Here is a 21684-nt window from a genome sequence, read left to right on the forward strand (position 1 = left end):
CCAAATAGCAACTCAGTGGCAGAGCCCCAGATGAAGCCAAGACTTCTGGCTCAAGCCTGGTGCCCTGTCCCGATGCCCATTTCTTTCCACTAGAAGCTGTTTTTCCTTTAGCCTTTACTGTTGGAAGAGAAGTTATGGGAACCACCCTCTGGTTTCCATTTTGGTCATTCTTCAAGAGACATCTTGATAACGGTTCTGTACAAGCAAGCTTGAATTACGAACCAGCTGTAATTACTGAAAACACTGTTAATGTGCCAGTATTTCTTTAAAAGTTGACCTGTAGATACAAACTGTGCCTTGCACATGTCACATTATGCTAGAGATCATCGGATTTTACTGAAAGCTGCACAGATAGTAAAATGGTGAAAAATTGCTAATCAGTAATAGTGAATAGTTTCAAAAAGAGCAAGGCATGAATGTGTTCCCATAAAATATTCATTGAAAAAGCTTGAATAATGAAAATAATGCTTAAAATAAAAGACTGTTAGTAGATAATTAATTAAGAAAAAAGTAAATTGGTCTTAAATTGTTTGCTATGGATAGTTAGCCCATTTAATAAAAATTATCATCTTCCAGGCAAATGGCAGATAGCTAGTAAATAGGCTTTTCCTGGGAACTGGCTAGAGGGGAGAGCAGCTCTCCGCACATCTAAGTTTTAGTCACTTATCATTTTGAAGTCAATTCAGAGCTTCTGGCGGTTTATGTAATCTTAAGCCACTCTTCCCACTTTTGTTGCAGAATTCTCAATCAGGTACAGTCCTTTTGAGTTACATTGCTGCCTATTTCATTAAGAAGGAAACATGATTTTAGTAACAAGGTGTGCCTTTGGCTTTGAGTTATCACCATGAGAGAGCAGTTACGTTTTGCCCTCATCACAGAATATATGCTTTTGAAACACTGCTGCTAAGAATCACCTCAAAGAGCATGATGTTGGCCATGACTTCTCAGGCACTTTTCCCTACAGTTCACAAGACCGCTAATAATCCCCGTGTAACTGTCACGGGTGCCCGAGAGAGAAGCACCCCGGCATGTTGCAGGGAGCAGAGGTGGCACTGGAGCCCCCACATAGAGCTCTGCTGGGGACTGACCAAGCCACCACCGGTGGTTGACTCTTCTCACACTTCAGTGGTTTTTGGCAGAAGTATCTGGTAGACCATACTGTGAAACTAAATCCCCTGCTCTGCTTTTCCATCCTGTTCAATAGCTCCGTGGGAGAAATAAGATATAGGGGGAGAAACCTAGGGATTTAGGGAAAGCGTATGCTTCATGTTGCACTCTATGGGACCAGATTCTGGTATCACACTGGCTTTATCCTGGCCCGCCACAGCTACTGCCATGGAGTTAACATTAACTCTACTCTGGTATTTAGTAAAATGTAAATTATGTTCTCTCCTTAAGCATTGTGCATATATCTAGCAAATAGTAAATAGGATTAGAAGAAGTACAAATTAACCAACAGTAATAATACATTAGCTGTCTTCTCCCTACAGCCATCTTATTTCCTGCTGCCTTTCCTATGGGATTACAGGTATTCATCTGGTCAAATATTGTCCTGGTATGTTCCTACAAGGATTCCCACTGAGTTCAATGCAACTGACTCGTGTCTATCTCTGGACATAGTACAGTGTATTCCTGGGTTAGAAGAGTGCCAAGAAATTATCTACAGGAGGCAAAAGCAGAGTAGAGAGGAAGAGAGAACTGTTTTGTTCAGGGGTTTGTTTTGTTTTTTTAATAGGTGAGAAATGACTGTGAGAAAAATCCTGCTCTAACTCATGAATGCAACCCAACACCTGAATAACTGAAAACAGATTTTGGCCCAATTACTGGAAAGTAATTCTTCTCCTGTCTTTATGACCTGTGCTTATGTTAATAGGAAGCTTCAACTTCATAAAAAGAAATAAAATTCAACCCTAACTCAAAACTTTAAAAAATACACACCCCACTTGGTGAACCTTTGAGACCTGCAAATGTTTAAAAAGGAAAAAAAAAAACAACACAGCAGCTGCAGTTTGAAAAACAACACTCTGACGCTAAAAATAAGTAATTTTAATCATAAGTACCTCATAGCTTATTTGCAGATAGTTGTACATTCTGAGAAGAAAAAAAAAAAACCCGGTAATAGGCCTTAGGTCAGCTGCATTGATTTAATGCATTACTTAGGCTGCCAGAGCAGAGGTAGAATCTCCTCGCACTGCATTAGGAGCGCCTCAAGCCTCCGTGACTCCTTTTGATCAAATCTCTGTGAAAGATGAGTGTCATGCCCTCTTCGAGCCAGCTGTGAGGGGACTGCCCTGCGACTGGAGGAGCACGCTGGAGCACACCACTGCGGGGCAGCGAGGTGAGAGCTGGCTGCAGAGGTGAGAGGCAGACACAACTTCGTACTGTAGGTCTGGAGAACACCAAGGGGGAGGATCTTATTTCACTCCCCTGTGCACAGCCTGAGCATACATCAGACCTTGAGGTGCTCAGAGTCAGACAAGAGTAAAGAGGCGTGTGATGGTTCTGCCTTAGTACTTGTACAGGCAGGAGTGTTTCCAGTACTTCTTTGTACAACTCACTGAGGGAATGGGAAACTGTTTTATAGCTCTGGAAACATAAGCACAGTAAGAATGTCTGAGGTAAGGAAAGTTCTTTGCAGTTCTATATGAATGTGTATTTTTACTGTGCAACTTTTACTTGTGGTTATGCACTGTGGAGATATTAAAAATATTGTAATGGTGTTGTTTTGGGTAATGAACAATGGAGATGAGAGCTGTAGGGAGCTGTACTCTCCATTTCTTAATTACAAAAAGATACTGTGAAAGTAGAAAACTAGTTTATGTAAAAAATCCTGGGCTTCTTTCTGCCGTGCACTGTAAACAACTGTATGACTTTTCTGTTCTACAGTAAGTAATTCAGAATTGCAGGCTGATTATAATAAGCAGAGCCATCACTTGTGTAATTGTTTTCCAATTGAAGTAGTAGCATGTAAATCATAAATACTTGACAATGTTTAATTGTACAAGTCCTCAATATACATTAATAGCAATAAAATCTGTGATTTGTGACTCAGATGTGTTCTGAGTCAAGTGCTTTAAGCAGATACATTATCATTATCATGACGTATAAAGGCACTGGAGAGCAGACAACAATGTAATTTCACTACGAAGTTCTTTAGAAATTACCACTAAAGTGGAGCCTAATGTATGCCCTTTATATACAATTTATTGTTGACTATTTAGCATCCAGAAAATAAGGTCAGTAATTCTTAGGATCAGTCTGTTTGTATTTTGGGGGGGTGGGGGGGGGGGGCACCAGGGGGGAGAGTGAGAATGTGTGTGTATGGGGGGGGGTCTGGTTTTTTAAATATATTCCACTAATTACGAGGTTAAATGCATGAGAATTCAAGGCGCTTGTTTAATTTATTTTGATTTTTTTTTCATCACATGGAAAAATAAACATGGTTTAATTGTCAGCTTATACATAATGAGGTTTTGTTAGATGTGTTTAAGATACAGCATTTTACTTTCTGGTTTATTAATTGGCCAAATACTTCCAGACCTCTGTGTAACGAATCCTTGGTTTAAAAATGAGGAGAGGGCAGATCGCTAACCCAGGGGAGGGCTACTGATATACACAGGCTGTGGTTTATCCTTCTGTAAAAACCCATGAATAAAAAGTGACACTGTTTTTTCCCCCCCCTTTCTTTTGCCTTTTTTTTTTTTTTTTTTAATGTTTTTCAGTTTGAATAACCTGTGAGCCAGGCAACATTCTGATCTTTTGTGGATGTGGGAGAGAGAAAATGAAATTAACCGGTTTTGTTTTAATTTGAAACAAACCAGTGTTTGAAAGGCATTTAGCAGTCAATTTTCACATCTGATCTGAAGTTGGAGTTTATTGTGCTCATTTAGTGGTGATTGTTGTTCAAGCGATTTCTATATAAATTTTTGTAATTCATGTAACTACTTGGCTTCTTGAACCTCGGGAGCTGATTGTTTGTCTTATCTTTTGGTGAGCTAACTCTGCGTTATGTTGCAAAACCTTGAGGCATGTTGTGTTTCTTCGTGTTCCTGCAGTCTGCAAGTGAAGTCAGCTTCATTAGTTTCATGATGGCACATCAGTGCATGGCTGGTGTTGCCGCTTCCTTCAAGCTACTCCTGGAGCATGATCTGGGCTGCCTTGGTTTGGATAAGCTTGTAAGGATTTGTCAGCCAGATGTGACAAGATTGTCAAGAGGCAAGTAAAGAAGGAGATCTGATATTAATCAGTGCATAGCTTGGAGCCAAACTTTCTCAAATGCAGTGTAGTAACATGTTCTTCTCATTTACTGCTTCTCTTTGTGGCTATAGAACTGCCACTGTCTGAGTTTGACGGTTAAAAGGGATGCCAGATAATAGTCTTTAATTGTAAGGATACAATTCTAGGTGGGAAAAGATCATATGTTTCTATTTTTAACATCCTTTTGGAAAATACAGTTCTGTTTATTGCAGTTTGCTGAAAAATCTGCAAGCGTTATGTTAGACAAGAGTCCCTGTTTCTGTACTTCGGTTTTAAAATACTGAAAGAGTGGCTGAGCTCTCAGTGCTGGAGGAGTGGGAGGTGGGGAGCCTCGCTCCACTTCAGGTCATGGTGCAAAGTGGGACCAGCATTATTTTTAACTACTAACAACGGTGCCTCTTGGTTTTCTTTGTTCTAGTGATTAGAACAATATACACTGAAGAATAGCTTTCTAATTTCTTCTTTTACGGAAAAGAGAAAAAAATACGGACTTTCAAAGAACGAATCGTGTATATTTCATTAGATCTATTTACCATTACGTGTATAACGCTAATACATTTTTCATTATTATCAGTATAATTGCACTTTTCTGTTTGAATTAAACTGGAGGTTTTAGTAGTTTGCAGCTTAATCAGGCTTTTATTTTAACAATAGGTGAACATGTAAAAAGTAACTAATGTTACAGAAAATAAATTTATGTTATACTTAAAATATGGATTTTTGCTTGATTGATTTTAAAAGGTAATTGCTCTGTTTATTTTTTGAAGTACGGAACCATCTACAACCTATTTAAAAATGATGGTATCTGCAAACATATCCAAGCCTGTAGGAGAGCTTCACGAAATGGGAAAAATTATTACAAATGTTGGGCCGCTTCATGGGCTTTACTATAGCCAAGGTGAAATTCTGCCTATTTAGGCTGCAAAAAGGTTTGGCCTTTTGATACCAAATGTCTTGACTTCCCGCTTCCCTGCCTGTTTGTGATATTGTTGAAAAATCTGTTCATCCAACATTGAGCATGTCATTCCATTTCCAATCAAACAAGCCAGTGATTTATTTTCCTTTCAGTAATAAAGAATTCATTACTATAATACTAAATATGCCTCTGATAAGAACAGAAATGTTCTTATTTTATTTTAGATTACAGCTTTTGCTACACGTGTGTTTTTAAAACAACTTTTGTATGATTTGGCATTTGATAAAAATTTTCATGCAAATTTGAGCTAAAATTTAGGTATGGAACTTGAATTCATTATTCCAGCAGAACATCCACCAAATGCAGGGAAATAAAACTTGTTTTGGCCCTCTAGGTCATCTGCCCATCCTGGCTTCAGTGGTGCAGGAACTCTCTTAGTTCCTGTGTGCTGGGCAGCCAGCAGTTTTTGTCCTAGCAGATGCTACAGCTGAACTTTTACAGCAAGTGTCATTGTCTTTCTTCTTTTTAGTTTTTATTTCTTACTACTTTATTGCTAATTGCTACCTAAATAATCTGCTTAGGGATTGAAATTTCAATATTATTGAGGGAATGAGGATACGTGAAAATTTCTAACAGACTTGAGTCATTTTACAATAAAGAACAATGACATTTTCATTTCACACTTTAAAACCATAGTACGATTGTTTCTTTAAACTTCAACTTTTTACTTCAAATTTCAAATATAGCTGATTATCAGTGAAAAATGGCTATTTTTTCATATGAAAGTAGCTATTTAAACTGATGTCTGAAAGCCATTTAAAATTTCCTCACCTGTGTTCAACAAAAAGTAATACTAGGTTTTAAATTGTGAAATTACCAATGGAGGTACACTGTTGCGTAAAATATTGCGTAACTGTAGGACCATAGATAGTATCATGTGTATGTGTACAAATTCGCTTTGGGTTTCAAATTTATGAAGTTGCATTAAATGAAATTGTGTAACACTAAATATTTCAGAGTGCTGTTGGTTTTCTTTTATTCTTTAATCCATATCTTCCCTCTGTAACAGGAAAAAAGGAAAAAAATTAAACATGCATATTTTATGGCTTTGAGACTTATGCAGCGGTGTTAGGAGCTTAAAAAGTTAGGATTTCCTTTGAAACATTAACTCACCCACATTGTGCACATATAACATTTTATAAACTAGGTAAAGAGTTAAAGGCATAATTTAATGGGTTTACATATTTCAGAGCCCTTGCAGTTGATTTATACTAATATTCTTAATTTCTCTGATACTTGTACATCTGCGTTTGTAACACTTATTTCTTGCTAACTTAAGGCTTCGAGTTAAATATGTAATTAGACTTTAGTTCATGGATAGATCTGTAGTTCCAGAATATAACGTGGTATGCATAGCACGTCAATATGGGTAAGTAGTATGTGTGCAATTTATTTGCTAGATTAAATAGTATCCAGTGCTTTATCATAAGAAATTTCACAGTATTTCTATCCATGGACTTATCCTTACCTCCAAAGCCTGGGCCGTTTTTCTCATCAGTATGCAGCACTCTGCATTTTTGAAATGCACTGATAAGAATTTTTCCTGTAAATTTATTAAAAAGGGAAGTTACTTCAATATTCTGTGATAGATACTGCTTAATATTCAGCAAAATGTAAGGGTTTCTGACCTACACAGGCTGGGGCAGGTATGCCATGAGAACTGAAGCATTGTAGTCTGTTTCAGAATCAAAAGTAAAAAACAACTCTAAGACAATGATAATGTGTAATTTTTCATTTCACAATTTGTATTTCTTGTTTTCTTTTCCAAACTGAATGGTAAAAGAGGATCTAAATACCTTCCTGAGTTTGACCAAGCTGTCTGTCAGCACACACCTGTTGTTAACAAGTGAGATTAATTGCAGTGTAAGCCAATGTTTCTACAAGCACATTGTTGAACAGCAATGTTAAGTTTTACTGTCCGGTGCTTTTTGTTTAAAGAGTAGCAGTCTGTGTGTGTGTGTGCTCACACGCACACACACGCACACGCACACACATTCTTTTCTCTTTATAATTATTTTGACAGTGCCATTAACAAGAGTTGCCCTAAGGGGCCCTTTAGGGTAAGTGACATGCATGAGGAGTGATTTTCATCCCACAAGTAAATCTGTGATTAAAGTTTGGCCTTGTAGCATGCAGCCTTTCTCAGAGACGGCTCCCTTCTGCTTCCTCGCCCAGCTGCACTGATCGAGACTGCCCAGAGCTCCTCTCCATTAGCCGCGAAAGCTGCCGCTGAGCCCGTGTTTGCTGTAGGGTTGGGAGTCTGTATTTAGTTTATTCTATTATCTCACCTCCTCCACCTCGGGACTGTTCTCAGTTAGAAAAACTATTTAACAAAGTGGCGATGTGTGAACTCATGGCCCATAATTCAGTGGCCAGCTAAAACTGTCTTTTAAATCCACAAGTATGGTTAATTTGACGGGGTGGTGCCATCATGTGAAGGTATTACCTAATTTCAATTCCATTTTACCGAGCTTTTTCACTTCCCCACCCCCCCTCGCCTTTTGGCTGGGTTTGAGGATGTTTCAGCAATTATTACAAGGATAATTAAACATTTTCAGCTCAAGGTGCTCAACTGCACCCACAGGAGAGAGACTTGGTCAAATTCTAGGCCAAAATTTGCTTTTTTCAGACCCTCTGAGGGAGTGGGTAATGGAATAATGCAACTTGCTGCAGGATCTGGGTTGTAAATACTCTGCTTACATGTATTCTCAGGCGGTGGCTGTTTAAAAGGAGGTCAGGTTTTGGTATCTGACCCCAAATAAACAATATTAATATAGACATAAGGATCCAGACAATTAATGGGATGTATGCTGTGGTCTTATCTAGAAAATGTATTCAACTTGTGGCCATTGTGTTCTTTCAGGAGTAAAAATCATAACATAATTTCCCCACAGAGAAGGGGTAAGTAGGAATTGAGTGGTATCAGCACCAGCCAAAATTTTCAGCACAATAGGTGTTAAGTTAAACTCCTGAATCTATCTTTGGCCTCTGAAACAAAAGCTTATTGTCTGGATTTTTCAAAGGTTCTTGCACCTTCTGAGCTTAGGAGGAGCGTACGTGGTCAGTGTGTACAAAAATCAGCCCGGTGACTGAGGAGCCATCGTGGATTTAGGCACTGGGTTGTGAGTGTAACTTTGTGTTTAGTGGCACTGTAAAAGGCAAGTTGTGGCCTATCTCCAGCTTTCCCATCTCTCTCCTAGTTGGTCTCTTAAGCAGGAGACAAGAATTTTGCTAATTTCTTTTAGTAATAAGCAGTTTGTCAAATGAATCATCTAGGGCTGGCCTTTTAAACATGTCTGTTAATGGAGAAGGTTGGAGCTATTTGGTTGGTGCTGTTTACTCTGTCACATCTGTGTGCGACTTCTCTCAACTTAATTAAAAGCTCAAAATACTGGACTGCTTTCTGGATACAACAGTTTAGAGCAGACTGTTTTCTGGATACAGAAACTATAAGGCTTGTTTGTGTCTCGTGAAAGATGTTTGTTATTACTTAGTGTGTTTATTAAATAACTATTAAGGGCAGCTGTTACTTTGTAAGAAACATTTTTTGTGAGATAAGACTGTGGAAATAGTGTTTGTAGCATTCAGTCCGATATAATTAGAAATCTTATAAGGACCTTTTTCTAGTTTTAATAATTTTATATAATTATATTGCAACAACCAAATGTACTTGAGTAGGCATAAATGTACGTGAATGGAAATCCCTTTGTTTCAAGAGCTAAGGTTGTCAGAGGCAGGCAGTGTATGTATACTGTAGGTGTCTAACTTGCCTATACGGCTTTGACCTCAGCCATAACTGAGAACCTTAAACACGTGACAGAAGAAAACACATCAGTGCTGAGCTGAACATGTGCAAGTTTTAGCACGGGCCAAGTCTATGTTGTGCAGAGTAACTCTCAGATTGGCCTTGCTGTCACACCCATACATATGTAGGCACATTTCAGTGCACTGTTGCTTGGTGAGCGTCTCGCTTTTCTCCATTCCCTCTGTGTCCTCCCAGCTCTGCTTGCAGGCAGCGAAGGGTTTCCATGTTCTGTCCATCCTCCAGGCATCCCGTTTCCTCTTTGAAGTGAGCATGTCAGGAAGAAGAAGATGGCCCAGAGCCTTTCCTTGGAGGTGCTGCAGGGGCCCTCCTAATGTTCTCTACAGGCAGATGAAATTCATAGCCTTGGAATATGTTGAAATTCTCAAGGAACAATAGAGATACAAGACGCTTAATATAAACTCTAAGAAATGTAATACCAACCTGCAGTTTAGGTTTAATTGTTGAACTATGTGTTCAACAAGTACTTACACCATCTGGAGCAGCCCAACACCTTTTGTGATTGTACTTGGAGTGCACTAGAATATATTTTAGTTCCAACAAACTGCAGGGAGATCAACAGAGTATCAAAAACTGAAGTCTGTGTTTAGGAAGAACACGCACAAGGGATAAATATGTACTATACAGTGGAAAGGGTGGATACAAATACATGTGGGATAGCTGAAAAAAGCCAAATGTTAGTATGATACAGATAGGCACAGTTGTGTTGTGATACAGTGAAAGTAAGGTGGACAAAATGTAAATTGAGAACTTGTTTTAAATCATGACAAAACTGACAGACGGTATTATTTATCAGTGGAATATATCCCTAAGGGAAGTGGCCAAAGTTGCCTGACCAAAAAAATGAACAAAGCAAAGCTTTGCTCATTGTATGATATGAAAAAGTAGGGCATTGACAGAGATGCTTAAGATAAGGGTTTTTTTTTAATTTGTCTCTGCTTTCAGTGGTTGTTCAAAGGATTCAAATACAGGAGTAATCAAATGTAACTGGGTGATGAAAAAAGAAGACTTATTTAAACTTCGCAACCAGAAGAAACCCAGTAGATAACAGTAAAAACAGGAAAGAAAACAAATTGGACAGGAAGGCTACTTTGCACTCTTGCATAGTTACTGTTTTCTTTACTGAAAGATGCACATAGGTTTGAATTTGGCCTTGGTTTAGCTGTGGACTATACTTTAAGAGACGGGAAATGTATCCATCCCTTTACTTCCCTTGCAAAACTTCTACAAGGTGCAAGCAAGAAAATATTTCCTAATAACCAGACATATGTCCCATGCTTAATTTCAAAAAGAGAGCTTAATTTCTGTGGATTATTCTTAATATGTGAGAAAACTGTTATCTGTACTCTAGGAAAGTAAAAAAAGCTTTCATGTTTTAGCTGATTGGCAGACAAAAATAATCCTTACAGATTGATCTTCCCCTGTTATAAATCTTGCCTCTTTCTCCACAAGTGCCCTTACTGAGGAGCCACTGCGAGCCTATTCTGCAGAAACGGGACATGTCCCAGTTCTTTCCTATAGGATACGTGCTCACCAGAGCGCATATCTTAGAGGGTTACATATATTCAGTGGGATTACTTTTTCTAGGGAATGAAGGTGAGATGGCCACAGGAGATATGGCTTGTTGCTAGAAGTCCACAATACAGGACATGGAAAGCTGTGTCTGTTATATCAGCTAATGAAAGTTTCTCTCACACATTTCATTCATGTAACTCCTATTTCTTCTTCAAACTTGCATTGCAACTGATAGGAATTTCTTATCCCTGCTTGCAAAAGATGTTCCTGTGACACGGCATCAGTGACATCATTTTGTCAGTAATCCGCACAGCAGAGCAGCGAAGCTCTTGTGCTCTTCGTGCAATGGCAGCAACTTCAAAAAAAGCAGTCTCTAAAGTGAGGGGTAGCTTTGTGCAAAGATGACAAGGGTTTTTCTTGGATGCCAGAAACAAGTGAGGGTGCTGACCTGCGCGTTACTGACGCTAAATACCACCAGGGTGATCTGGGACTTGCTCTTCCATTTTACTGGTATCTGTGCTTGCAGCTCTCAGCGCCTGCAGAGAGCCAGACCAGCTTTCTAGCATGAGCCGAGATCTCTAACTCCTTCCTGACAGGGTCTTCAATATTTACTTACTTTTTAATTTATTTCCCAAGCCAAAGTGCTGTCAAACCAGAATCCACTTAGCACTGGATGAGCTTTGCTACAGTTATACTGCCTTTCTTCTCCTGATGCATTGTTTTAAACCTGCTGTTAGTATGTTGCAAGTGAGCATAGGTCCCAAAAGACTGCAGGAGAGCATAGATGATCTCAAACTTGCTTTACAAATCAAAACCTGATTGTATACCCAGAATCAGAATGAATTTGTCCCATTAGCTTATGCTTTTCTTTAGCTATGAAGGCTGCGAGTGGGTTGCAAAGAAACATTCAGTAAGTTTTGAAGCATAATTGAAGCCACATCAATATCTGGCAAAAAAGATGTCAGCAGTCGTCACTTTCAGGCAACAGATGTTAGGATTTCTTTTTCAGTGATTAGTAGTTGGATGTTTTTCAGTGGACGGTTTCATGGTTCATCTGTCTCTCTTGTAATGAAGAATCATTTTATATTAAAAATCTGATGTTCAAATTCCCACAGTCATGCTGGTAAAAACACTGAAAATTTTTATCAGAAATTTCAACTCTATTTAAAAAAAAAAAAAAAAGAGAATAAAGTGTTGCTGATAATGGATTTGGAAAGATCCATTTGTGAGGGAGGGAGTGACTGGAAAGCAATAACAAGATCCTTGAGGATAGCATAAGATTTATTTTTTTAAAACATCTGCTTATGTTTCTGGAAAATGAAACTGAATAATAGACCTGAATGAAAGGATTGCATTTATAAAAATTTCCACTTTAATTTCCATCTACATTTCCAATCCTTTAATTACGATTTTGAAGCTTTATGTGTATGCAATACAGAAAGTTATTCCTTTGTTCTGTAGAATGAAATTGTGTGTACATTCCACTTGTTGGGAATATAAAGCTCATTAAAAGACTTGATATAATTACAGTACCTTAGAATAGGCATATTAAGGATGGTAGGATTAACAGGCAAAAGACAAGCATATTAATGTCATGAAGTTTTGTTAAGTTTCTCTTCATTAAATTCTGATATAAGTTAATTTGGGAGATAATCAAAGTGCCTCTTTTAAAAGTGCCTTTTTAAGTCGAACAATGAATGAAGATTTTAAATTGTGACTCACTGATCATTTTAAAAGTTAATTTTGCCATGTTCTATATTTTCTGTGACTACATTAACACAAATGTTCCTAGAAAAGTTTTAGGAGACACGGACTCTAACAAGCACAAGTGAAAGGAAATGCTACCAATCTGAAAATCACACTGGTTTTTCCTCAGGGATTCTTACAAGTAATTTTTTAAGTCAGCAACAGATCCCTGATTTGAGGGTATACCTTTGATACATTAGCAGTATACAAGCAAACTATGTCTAAGACTGGCATCCAGAAGCAGGAATGTATTGGCTTGAGAGTGGATCAGTTCCATATTTAGAATAGAAGGGGAACTCTACTCCCTTTCTAATTGCTGCTTTTATACATGTAAAGCAAAATGTCTTCCTTTTACTGGGTTTTGCATGTGAAGTCTTCTACACATATACAGGAAGACTAAATACATGTACAATATGGAAGAAAGATCTCATACAAGGTTATGAAATGCAAAATTTTGTGAGGTATATCTTTCTTGTCTAATTACAAAAATTAAGAAGAAAAAATAGTTTTAAAGGTCAGTGGTTTGTGGAACAAGTCCAAAGGAAAAGGAACAAAAAAAATTTTGAAATCTCAATTAACTTATCATCATGACAGCTTTTTCCATTGTGCATATTTCTGTTACCTCTTGCAGAAAAAGGAAGTACTCTCTTGTAATTTTGTCTGGAGGGACTGCAAAAGATGCATTCATGGAATGCATTGTAACTTACTGAACCCTATGGAAGGGCTTCATTCTGTGAAGAATACATAGAATACTATGTGTGTACAGACGCAGAAGACGTGAACTGCATTATTGTTTGATATCTTGTGATAGAAATGAATCATCAGCTAACTACACATTTTTTTCCAACCTTTCCATAAGAAATTTATGGCTTTTTATTGTTATATGAAAATATTTTAGCATCTAAGTGAAAATATATCCTCCATTAAAGTGAAGCAATTCACACTGTGTAGCGTATTGATGTGTATTTTATGACTTTATGGGGAGCACAGAGCTTTGCCCAGGAATTCACTATTGTGCAATGGCTCCTTTAAAAGATTAAAGACAAAGTGATTCAGAGATTTCAGTAGCCCTGTTGCCACTTGTTCTGATCCTTCAAATAAAGATGAATCTCAGCATCAAGTCACTGCAGTTTGGAGATGTGCATGTAAGCAGCTCCTTGATAAGCCAGATACTGAGATTTTAAAATCTCTCAGTCCAAATCCAGTCTTGTAAAGCACTAGGCATCCAAATGTCCCACACATGCTTGCTTGTAGTTGAGCATTGTATGTAGTGTCCTCTTCTGCCCCGAGTCAGTCAAAGAAACGCCCAGTGCAAACCCCAGTGAAATTACCCTTCTCTTGTGTCCTTTTCATTTTAAACATTTCCTGCATCCATCTTTCTTAGCCTGATTGTCCAAAAACTTGTTTCTTTGTATGTTTTCCAAAAGTGCCAATGTGGGAATGCCTGCATTAAAAAGACTTTACTTTTTTCTTCAAGTCTTGTCTTGCTTTTCTATAGGTATTAAGCAGTGGAAGTCCTCATTTTGCATAAAACCCTAGGAGCAGCAGCAGCAGCCAGTAGTGGGCATAACTTTGCCTTATTTCATATTTACCTCTCTGTACTTCAAAATGTAAAACATTTTGTGTTAAAAACATAAAAATGCAGATGTGTTACAATTGCATAATCTCACCTTTTTTTTGTATTCTACTGGAGACTTTCCATGCATTAATTTCTTTACTTAATAAATATTCCATTTATGCAGGAACTAGTAGTCTCAGTATCAGATCCAAGCAATCCAGAATCCTACAAGTGCTTTGCTCTATAGCAGTCCCTATGGAGCTTTAACTAGGACCTCAAAGTTGTCTGTCTGCCTTCTGCAGCAGATGGTCACATACAGAAGAAAGCATATATTCCAGGAAGCATGTTTGTATTGCCCTGTTGATTAGGAATATCTGAATAGTAATTTGATTTGCATTATAGATGACCTTGGTGAGAGTAAAGTGATGTACAAATTGAACCGTGCAACTGGTTGTTATCTATCTGTTTGTGTGTTCTATTTTGCCTATTATCTTCAAGCGTTTCCCTTACAAAATGTGACTGCTATAGTCTTTGAAGAGTTGGAGTACATTTTGGTGAGCTTTGTTACTGAGAAGCATTAGTGGACTCCTTTGTCTTTGGCAGGATACATATTAGTCTGTGTGGATGCTGCTGTGTGTAAGGGATGGCATCTATGCAGAGCCAATGCATTGCTGATTAGAGCTTCCTATATTGCAATGTGGAGTTTCAGCAAAACTTCAAGAGAGTGGGACTTTCATCTGTATGTCTTTGTTTTGAAACCTTGCTGAAAAAAGTCATCTTACACGAAGATCATAGCTTAGGCGAATGCACAAGAAGATTTTATTACTGTTATAAAGGTGCCTCAGCCTAAGTGAATCCACAGAAGTGTTGCTATGTGTGTCATTAAATATTTTGCTTCCATAATATTCTAGTGTTCTAACTGATGACCAGTTCTCTTTAACGCAGAGGTAGTCTTGCATAACTCAGGTTTTGTCTGGATTACTTAAATTGCACATTGATAGGTATGTGCTGGTATGTTAGCTCTGTCTTCATATGGATTTTATGGGTCTACTCTATATGTATAATCTGCACGCTCTAGATGGTTCTTATATATTACCTACCATCCTTTCTATTGATTTCCAGGCTATCCGATGCACTCTCATGAACTGTAGTTGTCAGTGTTTCAAACCTGGGAAAATAAATCAACGACAATGTGACCAATGCCGGCATGGATGGGTAGCACATGGTAATATTTGTTCTTACAATCTATATAAAACCTTTTAGGATCCACCTCACTATAGCATGCTTTTTGTGTCACCCCTCACCCCCCCAATCCCCAATATTAGTTACATTCAATTCTATCTATCTCTTATGACTTAAGTTTATTTACATTTTGTGGTTTTATTTTCAGCCCTGAGCAAATTAAGGATTCCCAACCTCTACCCATCAAGCCAGGTAGAAATAGTTCAATCCAATGTTGTCTTTGATATCAGTAGCCTCATGTTGTATGGAACCCAAGCCATTCCTGTGCGCCTTAAAATTCTGCTAGATCGGCTTTTCAGTGTTCTGAAGCAGGAAGAGGTGATTCAGATTCTCCATGCTCTGGATTGGACACTACAGGATTATATACGTGGATATGTACTACAGGTATTTAGAGGGGTTTTTTTAATATAAATATGATAGTTAAGTAATATTTCATAATGTTTTCTAGCTTAATCTTATAAGTGGTTCACAATGCATTAACAGTATGGTACATCTGAAAGGCAGTAACAGACTTGTACAAGCTTAGTGCCAGAAAAGAAAGGGTGGATTTTGGTCATTGCTCTCTTTTTAGTGAGACTTAACTGAAATCTTCCTACTTTGCTCAAATCTATCAACAAAGGTAAGCCAAGATAAAAGAAAAAGTTACAGGGAATGTATTAAAGAAAAAAAGAAAAGGCTTCAGAGCTTGCTTTAGTATTATTTAAACAGTGAGTTTACTTTTATACAGCAGAATAATACATTGACAAATAAACTTGCCATCATTTTAAACACCAGGGACAATATTCGTCTCTGGTGTAGTGCTACTGACCTTACTGCCTTACTGGAGCTACATCAAGAATGAATTTGGCCCTATGTACTTACACTGATGTTAGTCCTTGCTACTGTGGAAGTTACCTTTTATGTAAAGTAACATTATGATCTTACATTATGACACAAATCAATATTTAGTGGTCTTGATAATCTTGCTTTTTAGTGTTAGGATTAAAAATATGGAATCAATTACCTTGAACCTCTACCACATGAAAAATTTATAATGTTACGTTCTTCATCATCTTAGAAACTCTTACATGCACTGTGAAAAATCTCAGTAGGCCATCAAATACATGTTCTGTGATAAAATATTTATTGTAGTTATTGGGAAAAGTTAGGCATAGCTAGAGTTTGAAAGAACTCCAACACTCTAGTGTAATTACAGCTGTGCTCTGTGAACACTGGCAATAGATCAATACAGGTTCATTTGTTCTCTGATCTTAGTTGCTTGGAAGATTATTAAACTTGCAATGAAAGAATACTTGACTTAAATGAGGAGCTAAATCTTGGTCTGATTGCTCCATCTCTGCTGTCTGTACTTACATGATACTAACTGTTGTTCAAATGACGTGTCTTAATTTTTGTGGAAAAAAGTAGTTTATTGGAAAGTATTACTGTCAGTTCAGAAAGAAATAATATCACCAATGTGGTAACACTTGGAAGAAAGTATCACAGAACTGGCATTAATCTCTCATCAAATAGAATGATTTTATCATTTCGCTAGAGAAGAATTTTTAGTTCGTGAAAGAATGACAGATTTGGGGGGAGGGTTTTTTTGTTTGCCTTAACTAATGTCTGACTCATTTAAATATTTTTGGCTTTAGGATGCTTCAGGGAAGGTGCTGGATCACTGGAGCATAATGACCACTGAAGAAGAACTGGCTACTTTACAGCAGTTTCTTCGTTTTGGAGAAACTAAGTCCATTGTAGAGTTAATGGCAATTCAAGAGAAAGAAGGGCAATCAATTATAATACCACCACCAACTGCTAATTTGGATATTAGGGCATTCATTGAGAGCTGCAATCAACACAGTCCTAATTTTTCTGCATCCTTGGACAAAATGAGTCCCACCAACATTCATCCCTTTGAGAATATTGTAAATAACATGGCTTTCATGCTGCCATTTCAGTTTTTCAGTCCAGTGCCTCCACCTTTGATAGGTTCACCACCAGAAAGACATTTGATTGAGCAAGGTCAAGACCATAGCAATGAAACTAAACAAGATGTTCAGATGCCATTTTCTGAAAGCAGCTTCTTAACTTCTAGTTCTGCACCATTTCAAGTTGAAAATGAGAGGAGCATAAATGGTCCAGATGTCATCACTAAAACAGAAGATGATGCCCTTTTAAGTGATTCCAGTTCACATAATACAGCAGCAAAGCTTGAAATGACAGCACTATCTCCAGAAAACAAAATGAAATCTGTTGAAAAAAATGGCACTGGGCCAAGGAAAGGGCGTGTTTTCTGCACTGCATGTGAAAAGACATTTTATGACAAAGGTACTTTGAAAATACATTACAATGCTGTTCATCTGAAGATAAAGCACAAATGCACAATTGAGGGCTGCAATATGGTATTTAGCTCTTTGCGTAGTCGAAATCGTCATAGTGCAAATCCTAACCCCAGACTCCATATGCCAATGAATAGAAATAACAGGGATAAAGATCTAAGAAATGGTTTGACGATTGCTGGACCTGGAGATAGTAAAAGGACAGAATTTACAATTTTAACTCCGGATAGCAGAACTATTACCAGCTATGCCAGCTCTTGTACAGATTCGAAGGGTCAGGCTGGATTCCCCAGTATTGGACAGAATGGTGTCCTCTTTCCAAACTTGAAGACAGTACAGCCTGTTCTTCCTTTTTATCGTAGTCCAGTCACACCAGCTGAGCTTGCTAATACTCCAGGTACTCTTCCTTCTCTGCCTCTTGTTTCTTCCTCAATACCAGAACAGCTTGTTTCAAATGAATTGCCATTTGACATGCTACCCAAGAAGAAATCTCGTAAATCAAGTATGCCTATTAAGATAGAGAAAGAAGCTGTTGAGACACCTAATGAAAGTAGTGATGTTGCCAGTTCTGAAGATGATACACGTCTACAAGTGGTAAGCGATGGAGAGCTTGAGACCTGTGAGCATAAGATAGAGAAGCAGGTGATCGACAGGGTGGAAAAGCACCCCCATTCAGGTAATTCATGGAAATCTGTCTCTGGGGTAGAGGGCCCAAAGTATTTTGAATCTGTCTTTGCACCAAATAACAAATACATCAAGGATATCTCTGAGAATGAATTGCATCACTGTGAGAAAGAGGTTAAACCAGAAGAAAACCAACCATTAAAAATAGTTTCCCATGAGATTTTATATGAAGATCCAAAACACCACCACAATGATGTTATAAAACCAATGACTGAACCCCCCATGTATATTAAAGAGCAGTCAAAGCGCAGGATTCCTAAAAATGACTGCCCTGAATTGCAACACCACTTGCTGACCGGGGGCTTTTTCAGCACTTTGTCAAACAGGGGTGCTGCCATTCCTTGTTTTGAAGACTCTAAAGATATGGATCATGTCAGTCAACATGCACTAGGGATTCAGAAGGAAGAAAGCCGCTTTCATTGTGACATCTGTATGAAGACTTTTAAAAACCCTTACAGTGTAAAAATGCATTTTAAAAATGTACATCTCAAAGAAATGCATATTTGCACAGTTGAGGGCTGTAATGCTGCTTTCCCTTCTCGTAGAAGTCGAGACAGGTAAGAAAATTATAAACAAAATTGTATTTATTTTACCATCACAATGGAGCCTAATTTGAAATTGAAATGAGTGTTTGAGGAATGGAGCCTGCAAAGATTTTCTGTGTATCCTCATATAACAGGTACGATAACTTATCAGAACATTCATGAAACGAAAATCCATTGAAAGAAACGTTTCCTTTCCACTAGACTACGAGGTATTAAATAAAGCCATGAAAATTTCATAACTGATAAAGACTGAAATAGTTGAAAGAATACTTTATAACACAAAGGGAAAGCCACGAGGGTATGAATTCAGCAATTTTCCAGTAGATGCATGTGTGGACTTATATGTTTAATATGTACTTTCATGTGTATTTTAATGTATGCAGTGTTCTTTAATGAAAAAGCAATGAGATCAATTCAGGAAATCCTCACTTGCCCTTGTCCTTGTTTTACCCAAGCATTTTGAAGAGAGTGGTGTGAAAAAGCCCATAAGAAAAGCAAGATTACTCTGTGTCAGTACAAAATTAGCGTTACGCGGTGCTGGTTGAACGCTACCTGGTGTGTATCCACATCAGTAGTGCTTTTATTTGAGATTACATATTAATTCCTAAACCATATCATAATCTTCATTCGGTTTACTGTTAGCTGCAGTATTGTGTTGCTGTAAATCATTTCCTTTCAGCCTATTATGCACCTAGGCTGAGAAACAAGAACTGAAGCTCTATTGTTGACCATCAGTTATGTATCTGAATTGCTAAGTGATAGGTAGCAAACCTGTTAAAAGTGGGACTAAGTGTTGTAAGTTTTCAAACTCTCCTGTAACCGTGTTACAGCAGCTTTTGGCTGCAGAAAGCATGCCTGGATAGCAGTTCAGAGTGACACAAGGTTTAGATTGTCTGTAATCTGCTAGGAGTACTGGAGCCAGCTGATGCAGTCCAGAGAGAGGATGAGCTAGTCTCTGAGGACTGGCCGCTGCATCTGAGATGCACAGATTCATCTGCTGCTGGCAGGGCTTCATACCCTGATCTGCTGCCTGCATCTTCCCAGATGTGAATTCCTCTCTGCTGTAATTGTGCTATGGGCCACAGGAAAGGAGGCCAGTAGTAAGACTTGCATTCACATGCCACGAATTCCTTCCAACACCAATATATTAAGTTTTAACATAGGTGCTTTTGGAAAAAAAAAAAAGAAAGCCAACACACAAGTTCACAAGCTTTGTGCAAAACAGTAGTTATTTGCAACAACTTTGCAAAAGTTTCTGGACATTAACATAGAGTGCTGTGACTGCAAGTGCAAAATATTTCTGTGCCCTTTTGAACGGTTCATGGTTTGGATTAAGCCATGATTGCAAGGGAAAAAATTAATGTTTTCCCTGTCTTGCAATAAACTGAATCTTCTAGCCAGGTCCTGGAAGTTCCCGGTGAGCTGATTGACAGTATTCAGTGAGGAGTACTGATTTCATATGTTTTGATGGTTTTAAACTGAATCTAGAGGTGCCCATTCAAAAACTTCAAGTTGCATAAAATGCAATATTCCTTTCTTCAAGGAAATTCCTGTCAAGGAAAAGCTCTGTACTGATGTGTCCAGCTGCATCCTGGCACATGGTTACAGCAGTTGAGATCATCAATATTTTTTGCAGACTCAGGTGTCACTCCTTTCCTGCTTTGTCCATTGTGAAAGAATCTTGTATCTTCCCCCTTCTTAGTCCATTCTCTGATCTCAGTTCAGTATACATGGTTTTAGTCTGTTCCCCAACTCTTTTAGGCCTAGCACTAGTTCTAGTGGAGCAGACAGCTACCCACAACGCAGGAGACGATCTGAAACATTGATTTCTGTAGAGTTATTTCTATATATGCCAGTGCCAGCAAGTTCAGATACACAGTCAAATGTGTAAATCATCCATGTGCACTCCCAGTGTGGCAGCTGGTCAAATTAGAAGTATACAGTTCATGCATGCTACTAAATATTGATTTATTTTTTCTTTGTTAATGATCATTATGAAACAGCTGTTAAGTGAGGCGAAACACTTTCTTGCTAAGCTTGTCTTTGTTCTTCTAGACATAGTTCAAACCTAAATCTTCATCATAAGCTTCTGACTAAAGATACACTGGAATTCAACAACCATTTCAATGCAACATACCTCTTGAAAGACATGGCTAAGGAGTTTTGTCAAGATGTCTCTTTAAAGCAACATGTTGAACATACTTCTGTAATCTTCAAAGGAATGAACAGAACAGGCAGCTTGGTTTTTCCAATGAGCAAAATTAGAGAACCCTGTTCTGAGAGTTATGGATACGATCCATTGAATGATGGAGCTGTTCTGGATCTAAGCACTACTTCCAGCATTAAATCTGAGAGCAGTGCTCATTCTTCTTGGGATTCTGACGGAGGAAGTGAAATATGCACCATGCCCTTGGATGATAGTGATGAAAGCTGTGAAGGACCCAGCCTAATGCCCAATGATGAACTCTACCAAGACTGTACTTTAATTGAGAAAGCTAGTCAAAACTTCGCAAATTTACCTTCCAGTTTGCCAATAACTTGTCATATATGTCAAAAAACTTATAGTAATAAAGGAACTTTCAGGGCTCATTACAAAACTGTGCATCTCCGCCAGCTCCACAAATGTAAAGTCCCCGGTTGCAACACAATGTTTTCATCTGTTCGCAGTCGGAACAGGCACAGTCAAAACCCCAACCTGCACAAAAGTCTGGCTGGGTCACCAACTAGCCTACAGTAAGATCATGCTGATCTTAATTTATTTCTGCTAAGAATCAATCATTTCAATTAAGGAATGTGTTAACATTAGTCTTATTTAAATTCATTTGACTTCTAGCCCACTCAACAACCACAGTCAAATTCTTTTCTCCTGTGTGTGCTCTCCAGCAGTTTCATTTAGCAAAGCTTGGTGCTGTAGTTTTTGTGCAATTGTTTGGTTTGATGTTAAATAGCTAAATCTTCTGTAAGGAAAAGAAAGCATCTTAGAAATGGGGGAAATATGGAGACATTAACTAAAGTAT

At 38.1% G+C, this 21684-nt stretch overlaps 1 protein-coding gene across 1 annotated transcript; it reads left to right on the forward strand.

The window, feature by feature from the left end:
• The first annotated feature begins 14931 nt into the window (after positions 1-14931).
• BNC1 (basonuclin 1) lies at positions 14932-21404 on the forward strand. The gene is made up of 4 exons (XM_054214758.1): positions 14932-15100; positions 15266-15501; positions 16752-18679; positions 20723-21404. The coding sequence occupies exons 1-4, from the start codon at positions 14932-14934 to the stop codon at positions 21402-21404; spliced, it is 3015 nt and encodes a 1004-aa protein (XP_054070733.1).
• Positions 21405-21684: the final 280 nt, after the last annotated feature.

Source organism: Rissa tridactyla, chromosome 9 (genome assembly GCF_028500815.1).
Source record: "Rissa tridactyla isolate bRisTri1 chromosome 9, bRisTri1.patW.cur.20221130, whole genome shotgun sequence".
Classification (NCBI taxonomy): domain Eukaryota; kingdom Metazoa; phylum Chordata; class Aves; order Charadriiformes; family Laridae; genus Rissa; species Rissa tridactyla.